This window comes from Sceloporus occidentalis, unplaced genomic scaffold, assembly GCF_023333645.1.
Source record: "Sceloporus occidentalis isolate IW3139 unplaced genomic scaffold, rSceOcc1.0.p SCAF_7, whole genome shotgun sequence".
Lineage (NCBI taxonomy): Eukaryota > Metazoa > Chordata > Lepidosauria > Squamata > Phrynosomatidae > Sceloporus > Sceloporus occidentalis.
Window position 1 is genome coordinate 14,225,347 of NW_028316987.1, and position 24,402 is coordinate 14,249,748.

Here is a 24,402-nt window from a genome sequence, read left to right on the forward strand (position 1 = left end):
AACACAGCCAAGCAGCACTGAATTAGGTTTATCACTAAATGGGTGTGGGGGGACCACTACTGCTGTTGAGAAATGTGGCTGAACAAATCAGGAAAATGGGAATGTAATCTGAATGGTCAGGAAGTGCCATCTCCCATGTACTTATAACCGTGTAGAACATGACAGGGGTATTTGGCAATACCTGTAGATGGTTTCCCTCTCTCTTCTTGTACAGCTGAGTTTCTGTTGTTTTTCATTTCTTTCTTTTTAAAGAGCACTTACCTTAAACATTAGCAGAAGCAAAAGCAAATTTGACGACAGCTGATTTCCTTTTCCCGTACTCCCAATCCCAAATCCAAGCCATTGGTGGTTCCGGAATTTGTACTGGCAACTTCATGGTGTGAGGCTGAGACCAAGTCTAGTTAGTTGTGTATGCTCAAGAAACATTATCCTTTGCAAATGTGGATACATGTAAGGACATACACAACCTGCCCCTGAAAACAGCAAATGGAATGAAGCTTCCAGGGATGGTATAAATTTTGGAAAACAGAATGGCTATTTCCCTTTACTTGCTTAATTGAGTAATCCTTCTGGGTTTGGCAACTAGCTATAGTGACCCTGATGCGAGGAACACACCTTCTGGTACATCTTACCATGGGCCTCAATACAAGACAGGCCTTGTGAATACCTCATCTTCTTCATTTGGTTTACATGCCAATTATACCACAGTCCATATACATCCCGTTGACACACAAACTTCTTAGTTAAGGTATCATCTGAAGAAGGGTTTTGCATATGAAGTTACACACTGTAGTAAGCCATTCATGGTGCCACAGTATTCCAAGTACAGCTGGACCACTTGCTCATCAGCCACCTCACTTCATAAGACATCAGAACGTTAGGTACCTGTGCATTTTTATTGCATCAGTTCTTCTGTATTTTAACCATACACTCACTCACTCAGTCAGTAAATCAAAATATATATAGCTGTATATATATAGATAGATAGATTTATATTTTTCTCTCTCAATATAGCTTTGGACAAAAACACAATAAAAATGTTTACATCATTTGCTCCAAGACATTACATTAATTACAGTGTGTGTGTGTGTGTGTTGCTTTTACTTAAAGATGAGAAAAAGAAAAAGGTTGCGGTTTGGAAGGCTGGTGGTGGAGAGAAGAATGCAGCCCAATCACACAACCTAAAAAAGGGAGGGGGGCTCTTATAGGTCCACCAGGGATTCACATTATCCTCAGCACTAAAACAAAAAAACAGAAGGCATTTTTAAAAAAAGAGTCTAACCCACATTAAAATAAACATTATCCGTTGAGATTCAAGTACACTGTAGCAGCTCCTAACACATTGTCTGCAGCACAGGTTTGGAGGCAGTCACATATTATTTTCATTTTTCCAACTGATGCAGCTTGGAGAGATAAAGAGGAAGAGCCATGCCAGTAATAAATAAGGACTTCAGCAAACTGGCAGATTGATTTAGTCACTTGTTTTTAGGGCCATGCAATACATTGCTCTTGATAAATGAAAGGCTAAGAGTGCAGATGTTTCACTTGCCAAAAGAATGGCATACCTGTACCTACGCACTGTAGAAGCTACACATCCGATTCCCTAAATCAAGGATGGGCAACTGTGATCCTCCCAAATGCTTTTATCTGCATGATCCTTCATCACTGGCTATGCTATCTAGGGCTATGGGGAAATGCAGTCCAACAACATCTGAAGGACCTGAGTTTCCCAAATGAAAATGTAGCATTCCTTTACAAGAAACCAAATATGATTTCAGCAGATAAAGACCACTCCAACAAAATGCAGGAGGGTCCCTCTGTCCCAAAGTTTTAGAGGAATATCATGTACTCTGCCTCTATGAGCACAACCAAATTATTTTTCTTAGGCCAAAACCATAAATACATCAGGTTACCATCACTGCTGTGGTAACCAGTAGTGAAACAGCCCTGGAGATAAACTGGCTGCAACCACTCCAGATGTTGTTGAGCCTCCAAATATTACAGCCATGATAGTCTGTCTTTCCTGAAATCTCAGCAGAACACACACTCTGGATTCTAGCTCATATGAAACAAGTGGTGGCATTCAATACTTTGGCTACTGTTAGTCTAAAGAATTCCTCAATGTGGTACAGATCTACAAAAAGGGAGCAACTATGCAACAAGTGTGGAAGAAGCTGGGGAAGCCACTGGGTATAAAGTGCATTTAGTACCCTGCAAACTTTAATCAGCTTTCACACTGGATTGGTGTGCATTAGGAATGAGAAAGACTTATTTTAAAGGAGCTACTGTCAGTGTCAGCATTAACATCTACAGACTTGTACTTGGCAAATTTCCATTCCTCCCCTTTGTGCACCAATACTGATTGAGCAGGTGCAGCAAGCGGCACAGTACAAAAGCAATTATACTAGAAGAGATATGATTTGCCACAAAACATCAGGATATTGAAGACAACAGATGACAAAGGATGGATCATTTGTTTGTGTCCAACATGCAAAAAGGAGAGGTGGGGAGATCTCTGAAGAGAGTTGAATGTTATGCTCTTGTCCAGATGCACCACACAGAAGAGAGAAGATGATTCCAGCGGAGAAGTCTCCTGCCTGGCTGCTTTCCCAGCTACTGGCTCCTGAAGAAGATTCTGGCTTCACTATAAATCCAATGGGCTACTGCAAAGAGAGAGAGTGTACCTTGGGGACGGAGGGTACAGATGTTGGTGGCATACACAGATTGGAATCCAGAGAGAGAAAGTGCATGCAAATTCACTAGCCAGTTGTGCACCAGGCATTATTCACCAAAGCTGCAAAATAAAGAGGGTTGGGCTCTCACTCTGCACCAAGACAGGCTGAGGGGAAAATGTGTAAAAACCAAAAACAGACATCCTAGCATCTTCTCATACATTAATTCAAGCAGAATCCATGTTGTTTTAAACAAGCATTAAAATGTAGAGAGTTGGATCCAATTTTAAACCAAAGGTCATCTGCATGTCATTACCTGTGTGTGTGTGTGTGTGTGTGTGTGTGTGTGTGTGTGTGTTAGCATTTTATGTTAAGCACATGTAGTTCTTTCCTAGCATATATGGGTAGCTTTTCCAAACACTGCTATCCCCACTCTGAAGATCAACAATAATTTATTTAATTAATAAAATCTACAGAGTCATCAACTCAATGAGACAACAACTGAATTTGTGTAACTAAAACATAAATTACTTAAAAGCCCAAAATGATCAGAAATATTATAGGAGAGAAAGAGAGAATGAGTGTATGTGTAATGGCGGGCCATCTGATTCCAATTTTATCTCTATCATAAATTCCCTCCATGTAGAGCTATGAGTACCCAGCTTGTTGACGGCAGTTAGCTTACACTTTGTAAGTGGTATAAAAATGTATTTGCTATTGCTAGAGCTAGCATGTCATGCAAAAAGCATCTAGTCTAGGTCCATCATGAACATGCTGGACCTCTATGTTCAGAAAGTCTAAGCAAGTACTAGCAGTTTGACAAGACAGGCCAGGAAAGTCCTATACTTTTTAACATAGCCTTACTGGTGACAAAACCCAGGTTAATGGCTGGAATTAGAATATAACATGATAGGTTGGAATTATCTCTTTTGTATACATGTAACAGCCAAATAAGTACACCTCTCCAATGGCTGAGTTGTCAAAAGCAGTCCTGAAACATATGAGGTCATAAAGCACACCTTCCATACAAGCTTCAGACATGAAAACTCTTATCCCCTACAACTCTAACATGCATGTATGTATGCATATGCATACACACATTCACACACAGAGAGCCAACAATCTCAACAGCCAACAAATAGGGCATTGCAGCAAGAAAGAATTGAATGATCACAGCAAGCTAACTGGGGGATGGAACAATTTAAAAGCCATCAACAAACAAGATAAGTCTTTTTGTAAACCTAGGTTTACAGAAAGGACTCATGCCAAACTCCTATTTGGGCCAGTGACAAATGGGAAGCTATTAAAGCATGCGTATAGATTTCAGCAAGAATAAATGGACACACCCTTGTCAGATACCCTTATTGTTACTTACGCTCCTTCTTCTCTTAGAAGTGCCAGGAATTTTCTCACTCGATACTCAGGATCCATCTTTCAGAAAGAAAGAGAAAAAAAACCATACACAAAGATAGATAAATAATCTGCTTAACCACAGCAAATTTATTGAAATGCAAGGAACAAAACAGGACAGTAAGAAGGAGATACACACACACACACACACACACAGAGTGCAGAGGAAGAAGATAACCAATGCAATTAAGGAAAGAGGACATGCAGCACAATTAAACTTAAGTTAACTCATGAGATACACCCGACCCAACAGTTTAGGAGTACAAATAAGAGTTAAGTGAACATTAGAGGTTAACTTGTAATTTATTTATGGCAGCAAGCAACCAACTAACCAATCAATCAACTAATCAATATCAAAAAGTACCAAATAGAAAAAGTATGAAGTTGTCTACTCACTATTAGGAAGATATTATTGGATGTATGTAAAATACTTAACGTGATTAAGCTAACAAACTATATACAAATAAGAAATGTGAAGAATGAGAAAGGTGGATTCTTCCTCCATCTTCCCAGTAATTGGAAACGCTAGAGTTTATGAATCAGAAATATAACTTGGATATTGATGAATATGAGATGAATCAGTACTTAGTCATTTTATTAACCACTAGTGATACTGACTGTGCCTTTTACCAGTCTGAATTAACTAGACCTTCTGGCAAGGTATCCTGAGAGAGCCCAGGTCCAGTTCCCCATAATGTAACCTGTTTTTGAAGCTTGAGGGAACAGATTGGGAGACAGCTTTGAAGTCTGCTGCTAGATGAAAAAGATTTTTACAAATTCCCACTGGACATTCTCCCACTACTAGGGGCTGTATGGAAGAACTCACTGGATCATAGAGTTTATGCTTGTCTACTAGTAGTAGGTTTATTTTTAGAGTATTAGAATATTAGGCTATGGCTGTGAAGTTTTGGCTCTCCAGATATTTTGGATGTCAGTTCCCAAAAGCCTAAAACAGCATAGTTAATGCTAAGGGATTAGGGTATATAGTTGTTGTTGCTTGCTGTTTGTTAACTGCTCTCAAGTCAATCCTGACTCATGGCAATCCTGTGGATGAAACATCTCCAAGACAACTTGTCTTAGATCCTGAAAAGTCATGCCCGTGATCTCCTTAATAGAGTCCATTCATCTAGCATGTGATCTTTCTCTCTTATACATCCCTCCACCTTTCCCAGCATTATTGTCTTTTCCAATGAGTCATTCCTTCTTAAGATGTGACCAAAGTATGACAACTTCAACTTTATCATCTTGGCTTCCAGGGATATTTCAGGCTTTATCTATTCTAGGTCTCATTAGTCTGTCTTTTTGGTCCACAATTTCTGATGGGCCAAACATTTGCTGACCCTAGTCTATGGCAATGAAGGGTTTTTAAAAAAACTAAACAAAATAGCCAGTAAGTATTGGCCAAATATTTTTCCTCTAGTTTTAGCAGTAAATTCATTCTTCATTAACAGGGAAGTGGTGTGTTGGTGTAAAAATGAACTGTATGGCTATTGTGCCAAATTTGTGAAGGTTTCCTGGAGGATCAGGCTGATCACAAGCAGAAAACAGAATGCGAATGACCTACCATAGAAATTATTATACTGTTATGTGATCAACTGTAGCTACAAGTATAACCATCCATGGAGAGCAAGGTTATCAATGGCTGCAGCAGTGATAGCTGTATATTACCTTCAGTGTCAGAGAGGCAGCTTGCCTATGTTATACCAGTTACCAGAGCATAGGAGTAGGCATGTGCTATTGTGCTCAAATCCTCCTTGAGGGATTCCCATAGCCATCTACTGTAGGATCACCTTGCTGGTACAGATGTGTTTATTGTATGTTCAGGCACAGACTTCCTTACATTCTTGTGTTAGCTAACTTGCTACTTCCTGACCAGTACAGAAACAACATACTGCAAAATATGCTACCCTCATCCAATCACATTAATTCACATACAGGGATGCAAACCTACTATTTACAGTGCACTGCAAATTCAATCTCAAAACAGTGAAGGATGCAACCTGGTTCAAAGTGGCATATTTATGCTTCTGAAAATATTCTAGGGGCATCTGGAGCAAATCAAACATAGCTTGCCTTTTAGGAATCATCACTACTACCACCCCTAGAGCTAGAATGTGCAGCTGCAGAGAAAATCTGATACAGTTCAAGCCCACCTCCTGCCTCCAACACTTCCCTAAATCCATTCTTCAAACTCTTTCTTTGTCCTTTTCTATTGCCTCCCTCTGCACACACTTCTAAAGCATTAAATCCTAGGAATTCAATGTCCCAGGGTCAAACCCACTCGCATTTCCCTTACATAAATTCTCTTTTCTACCCAATTGGATTCCAATCCAAGAGGGCCCATTTTAAAACAAAAAGAGTAAAATTGGCCATGACTGGGCCAGAGTCAAACCTTACAGGTCTCTTCCCATTATATACACTTTAATAGGTGTGAGCAATAACTTACTGACTTTTTAGCCTGTAGGTATGGAATTAAAGAGTCAAGGGAAGAGAGGAAAAAAGTAATCTAGATAAATGACTTTGAACCCTCAGGTGACATCCAGTCAGAGCAGATCCCCAGCCTTATACAAGTTTCAACAGAATTGCAAAGAGCGAGTCAAATGGGAGGGAGTGGGAAAGTGTTTAACACATTGAGGAACTGCATGCCTCTTGGCTTATGCTTAAGCTTGTCCTAGAAAGATGCAAGTCTTCATTTAGCTGCACTAGACACAATTGATATGGGGATGGGGGATGGGTAGAAGAACCAGACCCTGATGATGAAGGGCATCATCCACCAGCAAAGCGTCTTCTGACAACCGCTACAAAATTAACCAAGGAGGTGTCTAGTCTCAGTGAGTCTTGCATTAAGAGATACCAGACCAAACTGAGGGGAATCTCTAGTACACAGAGGGTCTGGTTCCCCACATCCATGTCCCACTTCCCTGAGCTAATGGTGAACAGGAAAGTGGAACCCAGAAATCTCCTATCAGTAATTGGAAATAACAGCTGGGATTCCCCTGCAAGTGCAGGGAAGGGGGAATCCCCACAGTTATTATTTTTGATAGGGGGGATTCCTTTTTTCACTGGCACTTTCAGAACATCTAATATAGCCATCTTTTAATGATAGTTATCTTTTACCTACAGAATCTGGTAGTCAGAGGTATGTTGTCTCTATACGTGAAAGATTCCATGCCACTATCACAGCTAGTGTAATCACTGCTATACACCCTCTACCCATTATGACTTTGGCCTGTCCTTTATTCTCCAAGCTCAGATCCAAATAACTGCCACCTTCCTTCAACAACAACAGCACCAAATGACCAAATGAATAAACATGTGACTTTGCACAGAGAGTTGCTATTTGTCTGATCAGGGGAACTGTCTTAGAATGTCATGAAATGCCTTTGGTGGGGTGAAATTCAGGGCTTCTTTACTGGGGGAAAATGCCTCCATTGATGCAGAAACTTCTATTTTGATCCTGTGTGTGGTGTAGCATCAAACCTTTAGCAACCCATGTGGACAGGACCAGGTTTTTTGGACAACCAGGCTCCTGGCATTTTGTTCCATAATGAGAGGTAGAAAAAAGGAGATTTGCATAATTTTTTTCATTTTGTATGGCAGAAGTATGGCCCTGCTGCAGAATCACCAAATCTGAAAAGACTACAACAAGTTAGTAGCACCAGCAAGAAACCCTCCAGACACTGTTACAAAATAGAGCCAGGTGCCAAATTTGGCCTGAGTAGAAGCTGTCATCTGTCATCCTCTGCCTGACTCTGATCCAATTAGTGAAGAAGAAATGTTCCCAGTCAAGTTTCTTAACATGGAGGATAAGTTCTGTCACAATGTTAGTAGTTTTAATTACTCTTAAACTGTGGCTAAGAATGAGATCCTAGCACATGCTTTATTTAACTATAGCGTTACTGACATTTTATTATGTGGGTGTTCATGCTGTCAACTACTTTGAGACCTTAGAAATGAGAGAGATAAAACAGATGACTGTCTGATTATCCTACAGGTGGAGGTTTGGTACTTACTCATTGGTAAGTTATTTGCTCCAAGGCAGAAGTCAAAAATTTAAGACTCACTTCTGTATTTCTAGTACCTCATTTCAATATTCTGACTTTACCAGAGGACAGACCACCCATTTGCTTTACCAAAGAGGAAGACACTTACCTGCACTGACATCTCAATCAACATCAGGAGCTTCTTGATGCCAATCCAAACCTTCTTCCCTTTGACACTGTGGGCAATAGTGCTGCGTTCTTTGTCTTTGAAGCCACTCAGGAGCTACAAGCAGAAGAACAAATGTTAAGAACCCAACTGCAGGGTATCATTAACGCCACTCTTTCACTATAAAGCTAAAGTTTCTGTGCATTCATCAACATCAAACCAGGAAATGCCAGTAAATTTCCATGTAATTGCATAAGCTTAACCCATTACTCAATTAATAAAACCTGCATGTGGCTGAGAACAATAGTTCTGAAACATACTTTTCTTAGGATAGTGCACACTCATGTTGTTGCAGACATTCTCTTAGATGATCCTTTCTTATACAAGAGAAAAGGAGAGAACATGTATTTTAAGATGTACTTGCCATCTGTGGTTTTGCACATATCAGCAGTGAAAAATATGAGTTGGATGCAGATTTCATCATTAAAGTCAATGGAACTTAAGTCACTATCAATTTATCCCATTTGACTTCAGTGACAACACAATTCAACTGATTTAGGGTTTGAATCCACACTCAATAATTCCACTTAGTTCCTGCTGAAGTCAATGGAGTTGAAGTTAGTCATGGCTACTTCCTTTCAATGGGACCTAAGGTCACCCACAATATGGCTAAACCTATAGAATAAAAACTGACATTTTCATACAATATCTCCACAATAGGATTTCAGTCTTTCCACAGGCAGCAGGCAGCAGAGCTTAGCAAAGTTACTCTTTGCTAACCCCCAGAATCCTCTAACCAAATTGGCCACTAGCTTTACTGGTTAGAAGATTCCTTAGTTCAAAAAAGATATTAAAATTCATAAACTCTGGATGAACTCAATTTTTCCCAGTCCTTCTCCTTCCTGCGGTGAGAAGGAAGCTGAGCTCTGCTTTCAACATTCCTCCTCAGGCATTCCCAAGTACATAATGGCTTACCTCCAGGGCCTCCATGAGATGGTCTCCTGAAGCAATGTTTGGAACATGGACTGTGGTGCTGAAAGCATCCAGCATCTCCATTTCTTGCAGGACATCCTTGCGACTGGTGGTCCCAACGATCAAAAGTTTGCGACCCTGCATTTTTTAATGTAAAAAGTGCATGTGGAGAATGATGGCACAGTAGGAAGAAGAATGTTAACATATGCTCTTATAAATATATGTACATATTGGAAATATAGTTCTCTTATGCCCTATGGCCTGAATAATAAATACTGACAACTGACTGACATATAGATAAGCACAGGAGTATTAAATCTAGGCCTGCATCACTCCTTTTAAATATCTTGCATCTTATGACACTACTAGCATGCTAAGGGACATGTTTAAAAGTTTTTCCTTCCTAAGACCATAAGTCCATCCTACTGGATAAAGTAAACCATCTGTCTAGCTTAGCAGCCTATTACTAAAAGTGAATAGTCATATGCCTCAAGAATGTTATTGCTTTCCATACATAATGTTTAGAGGTGTGCTATCTATTTAACTTGGAAATTCTGTTCTGTTCAGCTGCAACTGTCTTTATTAATTTATTTAATGAATTTATAAATCATCCTATACTGGAGATTTTTGAGGAGTATACAGTGGGTTAGTACAGGTAAATGCTCAGTCAATCAATCAATCAATCAATGTACATTACAAAAAAAGTGACTGGCATTTTATTATTCAGGAAATGCTTGTTTGAAAAGCCAGGTCTTCAGAAAATGCCAAAAAAACAGATACTTGAATTTTGAACCTCAATTTGAAGGGTATTCCACAGGATGAGAGTTCATACACGTCATTTTTCGGGTAACTCAAATTAACCCTTAAGAGAGAAAAAGAGGCAGCTGTCCCCTGTTGCTAGTGAGTTTTGGAAAACTGAAAAAAGATTTTTTGGGGGGGTCTATTGTAACAGAAGAGTCAGAGGTGAGTATTAAGCACACATAGAGCTTAAAATGTCAACTCATGCTCTTTTTGCCCTTGTACCTGCCTGGGTTTCTGGTTGAAGTTTCGAGGACTATATTGGAGATGGTAGAAAGTGGGGTGGAATGCAAGGGATGTTCAAGCCTCTACTTGAAATTTCTCCAAAAACAGCAATTAGTAATTAATTTGTGCCACCTCAACCCCCCCCCAACCCCCCCTTTCTCATGAGTAACTCCAGTACCTGTCCTCTTTGGCAAGTTTAACTTGATTACACCCAGGAAAATGATGAAATATCTGAAGAAGAACAGCCTCACCAGCTGCTGAAAGTCGAAAGCGGTAAGTCTTTTAAACATGAAAGAGATCCTTGCAATGAAAGACAGAGCCCACCCGGGCAATAATGCATAGTTGCCAGCTGGAAGGGGTCATGAAGTTTAAACATGCCCGCTGGTGAGCTATATTATCAAACACATACCGAAAAATGTGCGACTGTATTGTGAGGCACGCCCTTCGTTTGAACTATGAACACACTAATTAAGATATTAAATTATTAGAACTGCTATCGTCCAACTCAGATGGACGCATAACTGTAATCCCCAAATTTATGAACACAGCTCCTAAGGGGAAATCTACATCTCCAAAAACACAGAGAAAACTGGGAACTTTAGCAAATATTCCACTGCTGCCAAGTAGTGGGTGTGATCTGCTGACATAGGGGAAATAGGAAGGTGGAGGAGAACCATCACTCCCACTCATATGGAAGCTTCCGGACACTTTTGCTGTATCAAGTGAAGTGTGTGTGTGTGTGGGGGGGGGCATTCAAGTACAAAGTGGCAGGGAGAGGGGCTTACCACTTTCCCTTGAATATTTCATTTCTCCTATGAATCACATTGTGTTGCTGCTATGTGCCTTCAAGTTAATTCTGACTAACAGTGATCCTATCCTAGAATTTTCTTGGCAAAATTGACTCACAGGTTTGTTGCTGCCTTCCTCTTAGGCTGAGAGAGTGTGGCTTACCAAAGTTTACCCAGGGGGTTCCCACAGCTGAATAATGATATAAACCCTGCTCTCTTGAAGTCTTAATCCAGCACTGAAAACACTACACTACAGTAGTTTGTAGGTATCACACATTCTCTCATTTATGGCAGAAAACTGCAAACAAGATCCCCAAAATCCATCATCAGACATTTTAGAACTGGTCTTCATGGGTCGGGTTTGAAGGGATTCTGTACGCAAGGTGTTTGTATTCTGGACCACTGAAATCATTGCCTTCTAGACCGCAAAGTTGTCAGATTTTCTAGAAGTGAAATACTCTAATTTTGCGACTGTGCCCATAACGGCATTCATTAATCTTATCAGAATTATGAATATGTGTGTGGGATGAGAATTCCTACTGTGCGAATAGGCAGAGCTGTCACTGGTGATACACTCTTTCCTAAGAGAAGAAGCAGATAGCCAACCTTTAGCTACAATCAGGCAGACGCAAAGCTCCAACTTTCTCTGAAGGTCTTGCAATATTTAGAAATATGGACTGGAGATGGTTTATTTATATTGACATCAGAAGCATTATCCCTAAAGTTCAATCTCATTAAATCTCATAATCGGTTATCATATTACTATTTTCTTGGTTTTTCTCACTCAAAAGGAAAAAAAAGGAGGTGCACACACCATTTCCTCCTTGTGTATAGTGTGCCTGTGTATGACGCGGGCGCACTTTATGAGTTTTCTATGACAGACTGTATTTATCTCTCATAATCACATCTACATTGTGGAAAATCTGTGTACCACACATCAGTGCAGTAATTAAGAACATGAGAAAATCCATCATGGATCAGACCATCAGCCTATCTAGTACAACATTATGTTCATACATTAGCCAGTCACTTGTTTATAGGTGGCCTGCAAAAACTGCACCCTCTACCTCATGTTTGCCAGCAACTCAAATTGAGAGGCAGACCGTTTCTGATACTAGATACACACACACACACACACAGAGAGAGAGAGAGAGAGAGAGAGAGAGAGAGAGAGAGAGTGGGCCCTTGGTATCCACTGGGATTTGGTTCCAGAGTCCACTGTGGATACCAAAATCCATAGATGCTCATGTCCCATTAAATACAATGGTATAATAAAATGATGTCCCTTATACAGAATGGCAAAATCGAGGTTTACTTTTTAGAATATATATATTTTTGAATATATTTCAAGCCATGGATTCTTGAATCCGTGGATAAATAATCTATGGATACTGAGGATCAACTGTATATATCCAGCTTGATCAGTAGCTACTGATGGCCTCATCTTCCATAAATGTATCCAAACCTCTTTTAACACTATCCAAATTGGCAGCAATAACTCCATTGTGTGGCAAACAGTTCCCCATTTAAACTACACATTGTGTGAAGAGGTTTTTCCTTTTATCTGTCCTGAGTCTCCCAATATTTTAGCATCAGTGTATGACCCCTATGTTTTAAGATTATGAGAGGGAGAAACGCTTATCCCTGTCCACTGTCTTTACACCATGCATAATTCTGTACACCACTAAAATTTCTTCCCTTACTCTCTCTTTTCCCAAGCTAATTAGTAATCATTTTCCTTTATTCTAGTACTATTTATCTGTTTAGCTTCCTTTTGTTTACGGCATTTCTATATCTATTTATGAATTGTATGGTCTATCAACATAATTTTGAATAGGCTTAAAAGTATGCGGACAATGTCTAGACACTGAATTCTGAGGCTGATGTTTCACTGTGAAACAGTTTTTAAGGAACCCCAGGTTCCCAGGAGTAAAAGTCTGAAAACCACAAGACTAGAGTGCATGCCATTTTTAAATACAGCAGTCTTTAAGACACTTCCATCTCCCGCAAAGGAGTACAAGATGACCGGAACATTTTCTTTTGAATGATGGGTGTATTAACGGCAAGAACTAGCATAGAATTTCAAGTGTGTGGATTCTATGGAGGTAAACTAGTTATAAGTCACTCTTAGCATATCTTTCCCCCACTCCAAATTACAGGAAAATACTGTCTTTGGTGAGGGGTAAAAACCCTAGAGGCCTGCAGATGGACTGCCCAAAAGTGCTAACGTTTTTGGACTAGCTCAAGAAAGTCTATCCTTTCACCTATGCATCTCCCTGCGGAAATCTGTAGGGCAAACACAGAGAGGATGTCTAAAGCAGGCCTCATTAGGGAGCATTCAGAGTCCCCCGGACTTCTCATAACACTGACCAGATTGTCTGTCCGGCTTAAGGGGAGAAAGGGGTGGGGGAAGGATAGATACGGCAATGGGCTTTCACCCTCTGAGTCCAATTGTTAGCTTTTTCAGAGGAACCAGCAGGGAACCACATGTGAAGCCTCCATGGGGTTCCCGAGCATCCAATGCCTTGTGTGACTCTGCATGTAGATGAAGTGAGCCTCTCCGGTTTGGCGAGCTGTTACTGCTCCATTCTCAGAGAAACTCTTTTTTCTCTGGCTTGGCTCCCCGCTGAGACAGCGCTTTTCAGGCTTTTCCCCCACCAACCTCCATTCCCTCCCTTCAACAATCTCTTCTCCTTGCAAAGCCCAGGGAAACCTGACTGAAATAAAAGAGAAGAGAAAGAGAGGGAGAGAGAGAGAAGGGAAAAGATTTTCCTTCCCTTTATTTTAGAAAGGCTTTCAAAAATTAATTTAAGGAGTCCAAACAAACATTGATCTTGTTTTTGAAATTTTCTCAGACTAGTAAGTGGTCATATATACACAACCTCCCATGTTATTGAAGAGGCAGGGAACTGATTACCAGATTCCTACAATATTGCATACATGCATTTTAACAGAGCAGAACCATCTCAGAAAATCTAAGCAGTTTGAGTTGCAATGCTCCTAATGAGTTCTAATGTGACCAGCATAATATGTATGTGTGTGTGTGTGTGTGCACGCGCATATGTGCAGGCAGGCAGAAAGGGGTAAGAAATCCTAGAAGCTACTTGGCATAAGTCCATACAAAGGCAGAACATTCACCTTAGAGCATAAATCTTTAATAGGTCAGGAATGTGTCACTAGCATGTGTAGGCAAAATTTACAGAAAGCTGGAGAGAGACAGACAGACCAAATGAATGACTGGACAGGACAATATGATTAATACAATCTGGTGACTATCCAAAAAGTACAGAGTTATACAACTCTGGATACACAGATAGTGGAGGCAACCATGCCACAAATGCCACCTTTTCAATAGATTGGTTTCAATTACTAATATTGTGTCTCCTGTACCAAAACTACTGAGACTGTTTGCAAAGTTGTTACAAAATGTAAAAATTCATAGCTTAGCATTCATTATCTTAATAAAATGTTCTACAACAACCTTCATGCACCAACTTCATCATGACAGTGTCATGCAAGGAGGTGCTTGTACAAGTGTGCCACCATGTGGAATGACATACATTTCATTATCTATCCCATTCATATCTCACCCTTTCTCCAAGGGGCTCAAAGATGCCTCCATGCCTCCTATTCCATACAAACCCAGAAAAGTACTTAAGGCTGATAGAACAAGTCACTAGACAATTCGTGTAAACATGCCTGAGGCTTTGCTGTGGGGAGGGGGCACTTTCAGACCACTTCACGAAATAAAAACACAGTGGTAGTCTTTTAAAACAAACTTTAAAATACCACCCTTCAGAAACCAGCCCAACAAACACTGTACGTTCTATGTCAATAGAAAAATAAACTGATTAAACTTTTCATGTAGAAGTTTGAACAAAGTATGGACCTATAAACAGGACTGTATACACTGCAATTTGGCAGAAGAAATGCAGAAAGACAGTGCATAATGAATTCTGTAGCAGCTTTTCCTAAAAAAAAAAAAAAACACAAAAATTGGTCAAAGTTCCAGTCCCCAGGGATGCAAAGACATATTTTAAAGTATCTGGGCCTGCTACAATCTCAGAAAACCAGAGACATATTTGAGTAAGATTTCACTGGTTGAAGCAGAAGCTTTAGTGTATCATAAGCTGCAGCAAAGCAAGTGAAAGAAATTTGACAAATTCAGTCCTTTTTTTGGCACAGAACTGGAATTAGATGCAGTGGCATCACTAGGGAGTATGGGGAATGTGGCGCGCACTAGGCCACACCCCAGAAGAGGGGTAACACCTGGTTGGGCACGCCCAGCTTGCACCAGCAGTTCAGGCCTCCTCACGAGGAGTCCGCTGCTGCCAGGGCAAAAAAGAGGCTGTGTATCCCTCTACTGGCTTTGTCTCAGCAGCACAGGCCTCTTCATGAGGAGACCTCCGCTGCTGTGCCAAGAGGGGGCTGAGCGCACTTTTTTGGCCCCTGCCACTGATTAGATGTATATAGCTTCTGATGAGAAACTGCTTGGTCCTTATGTTTTTGATACCACCTCATCCTCTCTGTTCAAGTCCTAATTGCAACACAAAGCTCACTCAAGAGATTCTTCTGACAATACTCTTCATGTATGATATAGAAATAATCAGAACACATCCAGGGACATCTTTTATGGCTGATGCACGGAGAACTACAAGCCTGGAGAAGATCTAGAAGTTATATAAACCATTTCATAGTTAAAATCTATTATATAGTTCAAAGGTTCCCATCCAGTCTCTGGGTGCTGAAGTCCCAGATGTTGTTGGGCATCAATACCCAGGAGCTTCAACTTGTATGGCCAATGGTCAAAGATCCTGGGATATTCAGTCCAACACTGGTGGACAAAGTTAATAACCACAGAAAGATCCAGAAGACAGGCAAATTGAATTTCCCTGGTTGAGTAACTGCATCTAGAATTTCAAAACATTTAAAATTATTTTCTATTTCCTTCTCCCTAGTACTAATCCTATGGGAAATCTTTGAAACCTATATCAGGTCTAATGGCTTCCATAAAAGAAAATTTGGGAATGAAGAGCTGGGTTGATGAGGGGATTGCAGTATCATTAACAGAATGTTCAAACACCATAAAAATAATAATCACACATTTCTGAGAGTAAAACAAGAGGGTAAATCAGATTAAGGTGGTAATGTACACAGATCTTTTCTTACAATATACAATGGGGCCTTGGTATCTACTAGAGTTTGGTTCCAGGACCCCTGTGAATAACAAAATCCATGGATGTTCAAGTCCCATTAAATACAATGGCATAGTAAAATGGTGTCCCTTATGGCAAAAATCAAGGTTTGCTTTTCAGAATATATATATTACTATTTTCAAACCATGAATAGTTGAATCTGTGGATACAGAGGGCCAACTGTATACACAAACTGGTTTGAGCTAATCAAACTGAGAGATGTGGGCATGAAACCCAGTCCATTTGCCCAAATGAGTGGAAGAAACAGGTGAGTAGGAAGAAGCAAAATGTAACCTTTTTTTAAAAATGTACCATATCCTGGAAACTTTGGAGTGAGCCAATTTCATTAATAAAGCCACATATACTATATGTGAAGAATAACTGAGGAATAGTTCAAGGTGGGATTACTATGTCTTCATTGAAAAGAAAAATACTACAAATGACTGGAAACAAAAAATATACACGTCAAGATTGATTTGATCAGTTCAGTCACCATTCCAAACTATGGTTTGCATTAAACATAGCCTGGGTTCCAAACCTCAGCCAAAAACCTCTCACCAGCATTTGTTTTCCATTCTTGCAGCATTCAGGTCCACCTTTCATGGTGCAACAGCCTCTGGAGCTGAAGAGTGACTCTAACCATGGTTTGTTAATTCAAACATCACTCCGAACAACAGCCAATCATGGTTAGGTGGGATAGCCAAACGGAGCCTTCCTGTAGCCTAGCCTATGCCTACTCTGACAGTCAATTCTTTGGTCCATAATTTACAAAAACATGTTAATAGCTCAATAGAAATGAGCGCATACAGATTCCAATCACTGAGCTTCCAAAAATGTCCAGGCTACCTCAAGCTGAAGACAAAGAAATGTAATGACATCTGTAGCTGAGTACTCTATTGTCCTCCTTGCCTTGAATGAGCACACAGGTTACAAACATTTCTCTTGCTGCAGAAACAACAGATTTACCTGGGGTGGTGCTTTCTTCAGCAACACCAGAAGAGCCTGCAACACCAGATTGGAGAATCTGGGACCAATTGGAACATAATCTGAAAAACAAAAAAGACATGACCATTTACTGAGGTTTACTGCCAGTCAATTCAATTACTGTTCTGTTTCAGATTTTGGAAAATTGAGTCAGGGCTGAACAGACAGCATAGAAGGGATGGCTTGAAGTCACCTTTGACAAAGTCGAATTGGGGCCACAGCAAGCACATGCCACGGCCCCAATCTGGCCACATTCTGGCCCAAACGGGTGGCATTTGGGGTGGTTTGAAGTTGCCCCAACAGAGTTTCAGTCAGCATCTAGTCTGCTTGGCGGCATGTGGCATCTAAATGCCACGGCCCTCAAGTCGTCCGGAAGCTGCCCAGCATGTAATCACTTTTACAATTTCCAGGAAACTTGGAGATGTGGCACGTGTAAATGCCATGCTCCTAAACCAGTTTAAAAGCCGGCTGAAGCTGCCGGTCTGGTTGTAGCCCTCAGTGCTGTCAAGAATCAACCATCTCTTTGGAGACTGATGCTTATAGCATCCACTGAACTGGTGGCCTGATGAATGTCAGAGAAGGATTCAGTCTATGTGCCATCAGTTAGATCTAGTTAAATAAAGGAAATGAGAATAGGTCAGAGCAGATCAGGTGCTTTAAAGCCCACAAAGGTATGATTCCTAATCTGAGCAAGCAGATTAGCTCGTGACTGCCTGCTTACTTTCTTCACCCTCCTCCCCAGCTTTTGCCTCACCCTGCCCTCGGTTCCATGGAAGAGGGTAGCTACTTCTCAATACACAGATTGAGTAATGTTGTTTTCATAACTAAAGCTCAGGGGCTCAAGGAACAAGAGCTCTGGCAAGAAAAAGGATGTATACTGATGTGAAATCGAAGGCTTTCATGGCCGGCATCCATAGTTTTTTGTGGGTTTTTCGGGCGATGGGGCCATGTTCTAGAAGAGTTTCTTCCTGATGTTTTGTCAGCATCTGTGGCTGGCATTCTTCAAAGAATGCTTGTCTGGAAAGGACTTGGGTATATATATTGTGTGACCTGGAAACGCAGGAGTGATTTGCATGTGTATTGTTCTGTTGCTAATGGCAGGCCTCAGGGTTGGGAGGGTCTGCAAAAGAGGATTGATGTCTGTTCGATAGTGCTCATTGTCTACTGGGAGATTTCTCATTTGCATTTGTTGAATCTTTATCTTGTTATTTTTCAGGACTGTTAGCCAAACCTTGTTTACTTTAAGGGTTTCTTCTTTCCTGTTGAAATTGTCCAGGTGTTTGAGGATTTCAATGGCTTCCCTGTGCATCCTGACATGGTAGTGGTTAGCATGGTCCAGAATTTCGTGTTTTCAAACAGTATTTTATGCCCAGGATGGTTTGTGGCATGTTGTGCTACTGCTGATTTTTCTGGCTGACCCAGTCTGCAGGAGTTTACCGCATACCATGCAGCTGTGGACAAGTCTACATAGGGGCCAACAAATGCAATGTGCGAACAAGAATCAAGGAACACGAGAGACACTACAGACTGGGCCAGTCTCAAACCAAGCCTCATAACAGTTCTCAACTGCTTGCACGGGTATCCCATCCTCCACCTTCCTCACCTAGGAGTCTTTCAATGTCATCCACCACCACACAGCTGAGTTGTGACTTGTAAGCATCATCAAAGATCTGTTTGGAAAAAAAAAAAAGGACATTAGTCTTCAGCTCTTGGTATTGTAAGAACAAGAACTGTAGTTCTGTTTTGTTTCTAACTGTACTTCTGTTACTGTACTTCTATTGAAACAAGCATCAAGAGGGTAGAAATGAATTAACAAAGATATACTGTAGTTCTATTTTAATTTTAAGCAAGTGAGACGATAAAACAAATACAGTGTTGACTTATGTGCAAAAACTCAAGATATTCTATGATGTAAAAATATTCTTAAAAGGTGAGACAAATTCCAGGAGCAGCAACTTGGCAACAGTTGCTGTCCTGAACAGGCACAGTCTAGCCTGAAGAACAGGTGTTTTGAAGTCTTTGCTAAAAATGCAGAGATTAATGAAGGAATATCATGCATTATATATTGCCAGTAATTTTCTACCTCCTGGGGGGGGGGGTGTTATTAGATGCTTGGAATTCTTCTGAAGAAATGCTCCCAATTTGGGGGAATTCAAGTACTACCCATTCTCCCATGCCAGCTTGTAAAAAGAAATTAAAAACAATTTCCCAGCACTTGGAAAGTCATACTATTGATTGTGGCACAATCTCTTAGAGAGAATATTTGCATTTTGTAAAGGAAATCTCTCTCTCTCTCCTTTATATATTCACCTCCAGTAAAGAAAATGTTCCTTATCCCACACTCTAAAGTTCCTGATTGCCTGACTCATGCTGGATAGGTTTCTCTTCTTAAGTCCAATAAAAAAACTAAATTTTTACTAGATTTACTAGACTGAATAAATAGTTAAATGATTCTGGTTGGCATCCTGTTGGTTAATCCTGACTAAACATCTAGTCAATCAACTGATGAATGCTGAATCAACACACGGGTAATTCCCACTGAGGAAATGGATCTACTTTAATCATTTAGTGTTGTTTGCTTTCATCATTTGATTTGGTGTTATTTTCTAATTCTGTATATTATGTTAATAGAGCTTTTAAATGCAATTCCTAAGGCCTCAATCTTCACGTGTATTTCACTTTAACAACCTAGAAGTATACACATATTACAAACTAAGGTGTCCTCTCTGTTAAATGCTATCCTACATTTTTATTCTTCAGGACTGAAGCCAAGACATCTCAATTTGAAGACTGGCGGACACTCAATAAGAACAATAAAGTGTTAAAATGTAACGAGTGGCATTATTACTAGATCCAGAAGGAATATGAAATGCTTCCTCCGTAGCATGTTTGGAAAGTGAGAAACATTAATTTGTCATGGTGGCTAACAAAATACCATTCCAAATGAAATAACTACTAAAATTTAAGGATAGGTCATTTACATGTAAAATAACTTTTCTCATTCTTATCTCTTGCGATATAAGAAAAGTACTTGATTATTTCTTTTTATTTTATATCCCACTCCCCTCCATTTCCTTATACAAGATCCAAGGTGGCTGCAGGATTCCAGCCATGGCTTTAAGAGCTTGAAAAAAGTGCAAACAATTTATCTTAGATGGGCAACACAATAAGAACTAATAAGAGATCAGATTATCCCTTTGAAGATACTTTCTTGTTATCCATTTTTGTCCCTTGCCTTTTTACTGTGCTGCCTCATCATGGTATGGAGGTGACCTAGGTTCCTGATGGCTATGCCAGCAAACTGTCACTCTGGCACGTCTTGGGATATTAATAAGTCTTTGAACATGACACTGGAGGAGGGATGTGTCTTTATTGTCCAAAACCAGCCTAGCTAAGTACAGTCAGACTAAATAGCAGAACCATGGCCACCAGGTGACAAATTTGCCACAGCAACCATGAATAGATAGATCCAATCTGAATCAGTAAAATGAGTGAAAATATAGATCCTCAATATACCAAACAGACAAATTAAAATGTTTCTGTTAAGAAAAATCACATTTCTTGTAAAATAAACAGGCAACTTCAAATGTGATAAAATCTGCATTTCTAAAGTTGGAGAAAATTATTTCAGTTTTAGTAAATTAGACAATGGCACATTTTGACCATCATTTACATCAGTGGTCTCCAAACTGTGTTGTTTAAGGGATTTTGGACTTCATCTCCCAGAATCCCAGACTACTGGCCAACAGGGCTGAGGCTTCTGGGAACTGAAATCCAAAATCTCTTGAAGAGCACAGTTTGAGGGTTTACATATTTCAGTCATCTAAGTTTATACTTTTAGGATGCTTTGAGGCAGCTAACCAATATTTAATTATATTCAGGTTAATGTATCATAATTTTTCTTTGTAGAAAAGAAACAGATGGCATTTCCCTAATATTTAGGGAGAATGCAGCTCTTTCCACTGAAAAAAAAGACTAGTAGCAAAAGTACAAAGTGCTACTGGAAGGCATAGACCATGTTGGCGAACATATGGCATGTGTGCCAGAGATGGTATGCAAAGCCATTTTTCCTGGCACATGGAGTGGGGAAGAGGAGGAAAAGGTGTATGCCTGTTTTTCCTCCTCCTCCTAGCTGTCCTAGGTCTTCAGCTGCCTCTGGTGAAGCAGCTGAAGGCCCAGGAAAGTGGGAGGAGGGGAGAAAAGTCCCGCCCTGGATGTCCCACCTCCATAGGGAGGAAGTCCCACCCTGGAAATCCCGCCTCCAGCATGGGGTAACACCCAATGCTGGAAGGCCATTTAGTTTGAGCACTCGGTGCCTAAAAGGTTCACCATCACTGGCATAGAACATCCTGCCTCAATGGCAATGAGTTGGTCTATGTGGCTCATGAATTCTACTATGTTTCAACCAGTTCTTCTTTCAGGATGTCAACACAACCGGTAACTCTGCACACAGCTCTCTGGAACGCAAAGAAAGTCCCATACCAATTCTGTTCTGTGTTCTACTCTTTGAAATGCCTTTGCTCCTTACACTTTGATGTCAAAGGCTATTTGTATGGGCACCAGTTTGGGGCCTTGACATTAAAGCTGCGCCAACCAACTGGCTCATAAGAATACTACAATCAGGCCCAAAGTGCAGACTGAGAAGCATTGAAAATGACAAAATGCTCAGAACAGAATTGCAGCTTATACCTTCTTAATTGCCTGGCATTTGGCAGTTTCTGAAAAGCCAATCATCTTATCCGGAGAGCAGATTTTGATAAAAGGGAAGTTAGATTCTTCTGCAATCTTTGCAGCTAGTGCTGTCTTCCCACTGTGAGGGGGACCTGTATGCAGAAACAAACAAACAAGTCCAAGGTAGAAAGAACTAACAAATAAAAAGCAACAAATTCAGACAAGCCTAGAAGAAACAAAAAGGGGCTTCAGTAAAGCCATCTATATGCCTGAAATGAACAGGTTCTTGTACACTTTAATGACATGTGTATTTATTTTCAAGTCCTTGAAACAATTGTGGATAAAGAATTCAGCATAGCCAGCACTGCAACACAAATCATTCCTACGCCTAACCAGTCTTCCAGTTCTGAGTGTAAGTCCCTTAAAAGAGTTCCTCAAGACAGAACAGGCTTCTACTAGTATACTCATTGTCATACCATCCAATAAGCTCCCTGCTTGTGCTAAACAAATGGCCACAAAAATGTTTTGGAATGTCCTAAATCTATGATGTGAGGGAGCCTCAATACCCATGGAGCAAAGTGACTTGGGATTTCATGGCCTTCATGGCTCTGTGCTAAATTATTTCTGGCCCCATTCATTCAGACATGCACTTGATCTGTTGGAAGGTTTGAGCTAGACTGGACATGGTGGTATGACACTTCCATCATTATTGGTAAGGTTTAGGCTTACTAGGATTTCCTATGGGGTGCCTATTAAAGGCACTACAACAGAAATCTGACATTGAAATGATTCTTGAAGATCTGACTTTGTAGATGATTTATTATGAGAACTAAAGGGTAAGCATACATTCCTATTGGTTCTGCTGAACCCCTCCACATTTTCAAGTATAACTGACTGTAACAGTCCTGTTGATCAACTCTTTGCCACCCCCTTTCCTTGTGTGTGCTTCCTGATTTTTTCTGAGACTGCAAGCATGGAGGCAGAATTGTTTCTTTTTATTTTCAACACAAACCAAAGATCACATCAACTCAGGATTTATGTTAGTCATCATTAAGAAACTAAGCTATAGTTTACAATTCCAAATGAACAACTGTTAAACCAAAGTTTGGAACTGTTTGCCTGTTTTAAGCTTATTTTCATCCCTAGAATGCAGCAGTCTCTGGTAGGGGAAGAGTGATGGTATGCCAATCACAGCAAATCAGCATCAGCATAAAACATGGTTTCGAAAGCCACTTCAAACACTGATTTCCAGTTTTAGTTTGGCTGCAAATTATAAACTGCACTTAGTCACTTAGATATCACGACAAACTAGGGTGGCCCTTCTTTAACAACAGTTCAATGCTGAGTGAAATAATTGGACATGATTCCTACCCACCACAGTGAGAAACCCCTTAATATCATCCAAGATTCTAGTGATTTTCCATTCCAATTCACAGGGCTTCCCAAATATTAGCAAGTTTTTAGTAATTTGCTAAGAGTGGATAATATCGCTAGTCCCTCCCTTGTGGAGCAGATTGCAGAGAGGAAACATACCTTCCAAAAGGACACTGACCAAGGGAGTACGATCACTATTTTTGGCCTGCTGAACTAGAAGCTCCCCATCATCCAGCACCCGAGTAACAGGGTCACCCCATTTAATAATGCCATTCATGATGTAGCTTGCATAATCCTCCTGGTTGGTCCCAAATGCCTGCAGGTTCAAAAGGAGTCGATATATCAAGACAAGGTGTAGTCATCAGCCCTTCCATTTTGTTTCTTTTGCCAAGTGGGAAGCACTGTAACTGGCTGTGTCAGTTTCCAACAACAAGCATTAAGATGGGCTCACTCACCGGCTTGATGTCATTCTCCAGAGAAGCAAAGAAGTCATCCCTTGTCACCAGCAGTGATTCTGCCTTCTCCATATCAACTTCCACTTTGGTGGTGGCCTAAGAACAGGAGATGACACATTACAAGATAGTCAGCTAGAAGCAGGTGCTCACAGTTGCACCTGGACCCAGCGCCCTTAGAAACAAATTTGTTGGAGACAGAAATTTTCTCTGTGGCTGCTGTCAGGGTGTGGAATTCCATTCCAAGAGAAAATAGTCTGCTCTTTCCCTGCTTTCCTTTCACTGGCAAACAGGCAAAGATCTCCTTATTCAGTAGGCTATTGGCAAATGATTGGCTGGTGAGAAAAGGGCTTTGGATAGGTGGTTGTTGTACCTTTCTACTGTTGTGCTTTCAAATTACTTTTAACTAAATATTGTATTAATATTATAATGTATTAAAATATGTCTAGTGGTCTTATCTGTATCCACTTTTAATCTTGCTATGAGACATCATGATAAAGCTGGGATGTAAGTTAAATTAAATTACACTGGAAAATGTGGGATCATTAGGAAGTCCTGTGAGAAGACATATCTAGACTATGCTGGGCAAGTTGTGATCCTCCAGATGTAGTTGGACTGGAACTTACAATGTTCCTCACCACAGATCATACTGACTAGGGCGGCTGGGAGTCCAACCACATCTAGAAGCCACATGTTCCCACCCCCTGCTATT

The 24,402-nt window shown here is 40.4% G+C and overlaps 1 protein-coding gene across 2 annotated transcripts in view; it reads right to left on the reverse strand.

Annotated features, from left to right (window-relative positions):
- Positions 1-907: 907 nt before the first annotated feature.
- Positions 908-24,402, reverse strand: part of LOC149309233 (vesicle-fusing ATPase) — an 86,074-nt gene continuing 62,579 nt past the window's right edge. The window contains exons 13-21 of one of the 2 annotated variants that reach the window (XM_089532012.1): positions 23,694-23,789; positions 23,398-23,554; positions 21,883-22,016; positions 18,797-18,863; positions 17,176-17,255; positions 9,207-9,341; positions 8,235-8,348; positions 4,048-4,103; positions 908-2,794 (exon numbers count right to left, since the gene is read on the reverse strand). In XM_089532012.1, the coding sequence (XP_089388138.1) occupies positions 2,782-2,794; positions 4,048-4,103; positions 8,235-8,348; positions 9,207-9,341; positions 17,176-17,255; positions 18,797-18,863; positions 21,883-22,016; positions 23,398-23,554; positions 23,694-23,789 (852 nt within the window). In that variant the 3' untranslated portion in view covers positions 908-2,781. The remainder of the gene's footprint in view (positions 2,795-4,047; positions 4,104-8,234; positions 8,349-9,206; positions 9,342-17,175; positions 17,256-18,796; positions 18,864-21,882; positions 22,017-23,397; positions 23,555-23,693; positions 23,790-24,402) is intronic. The other variant, XM_089532011.1, reaches the window with a different exon arrangement.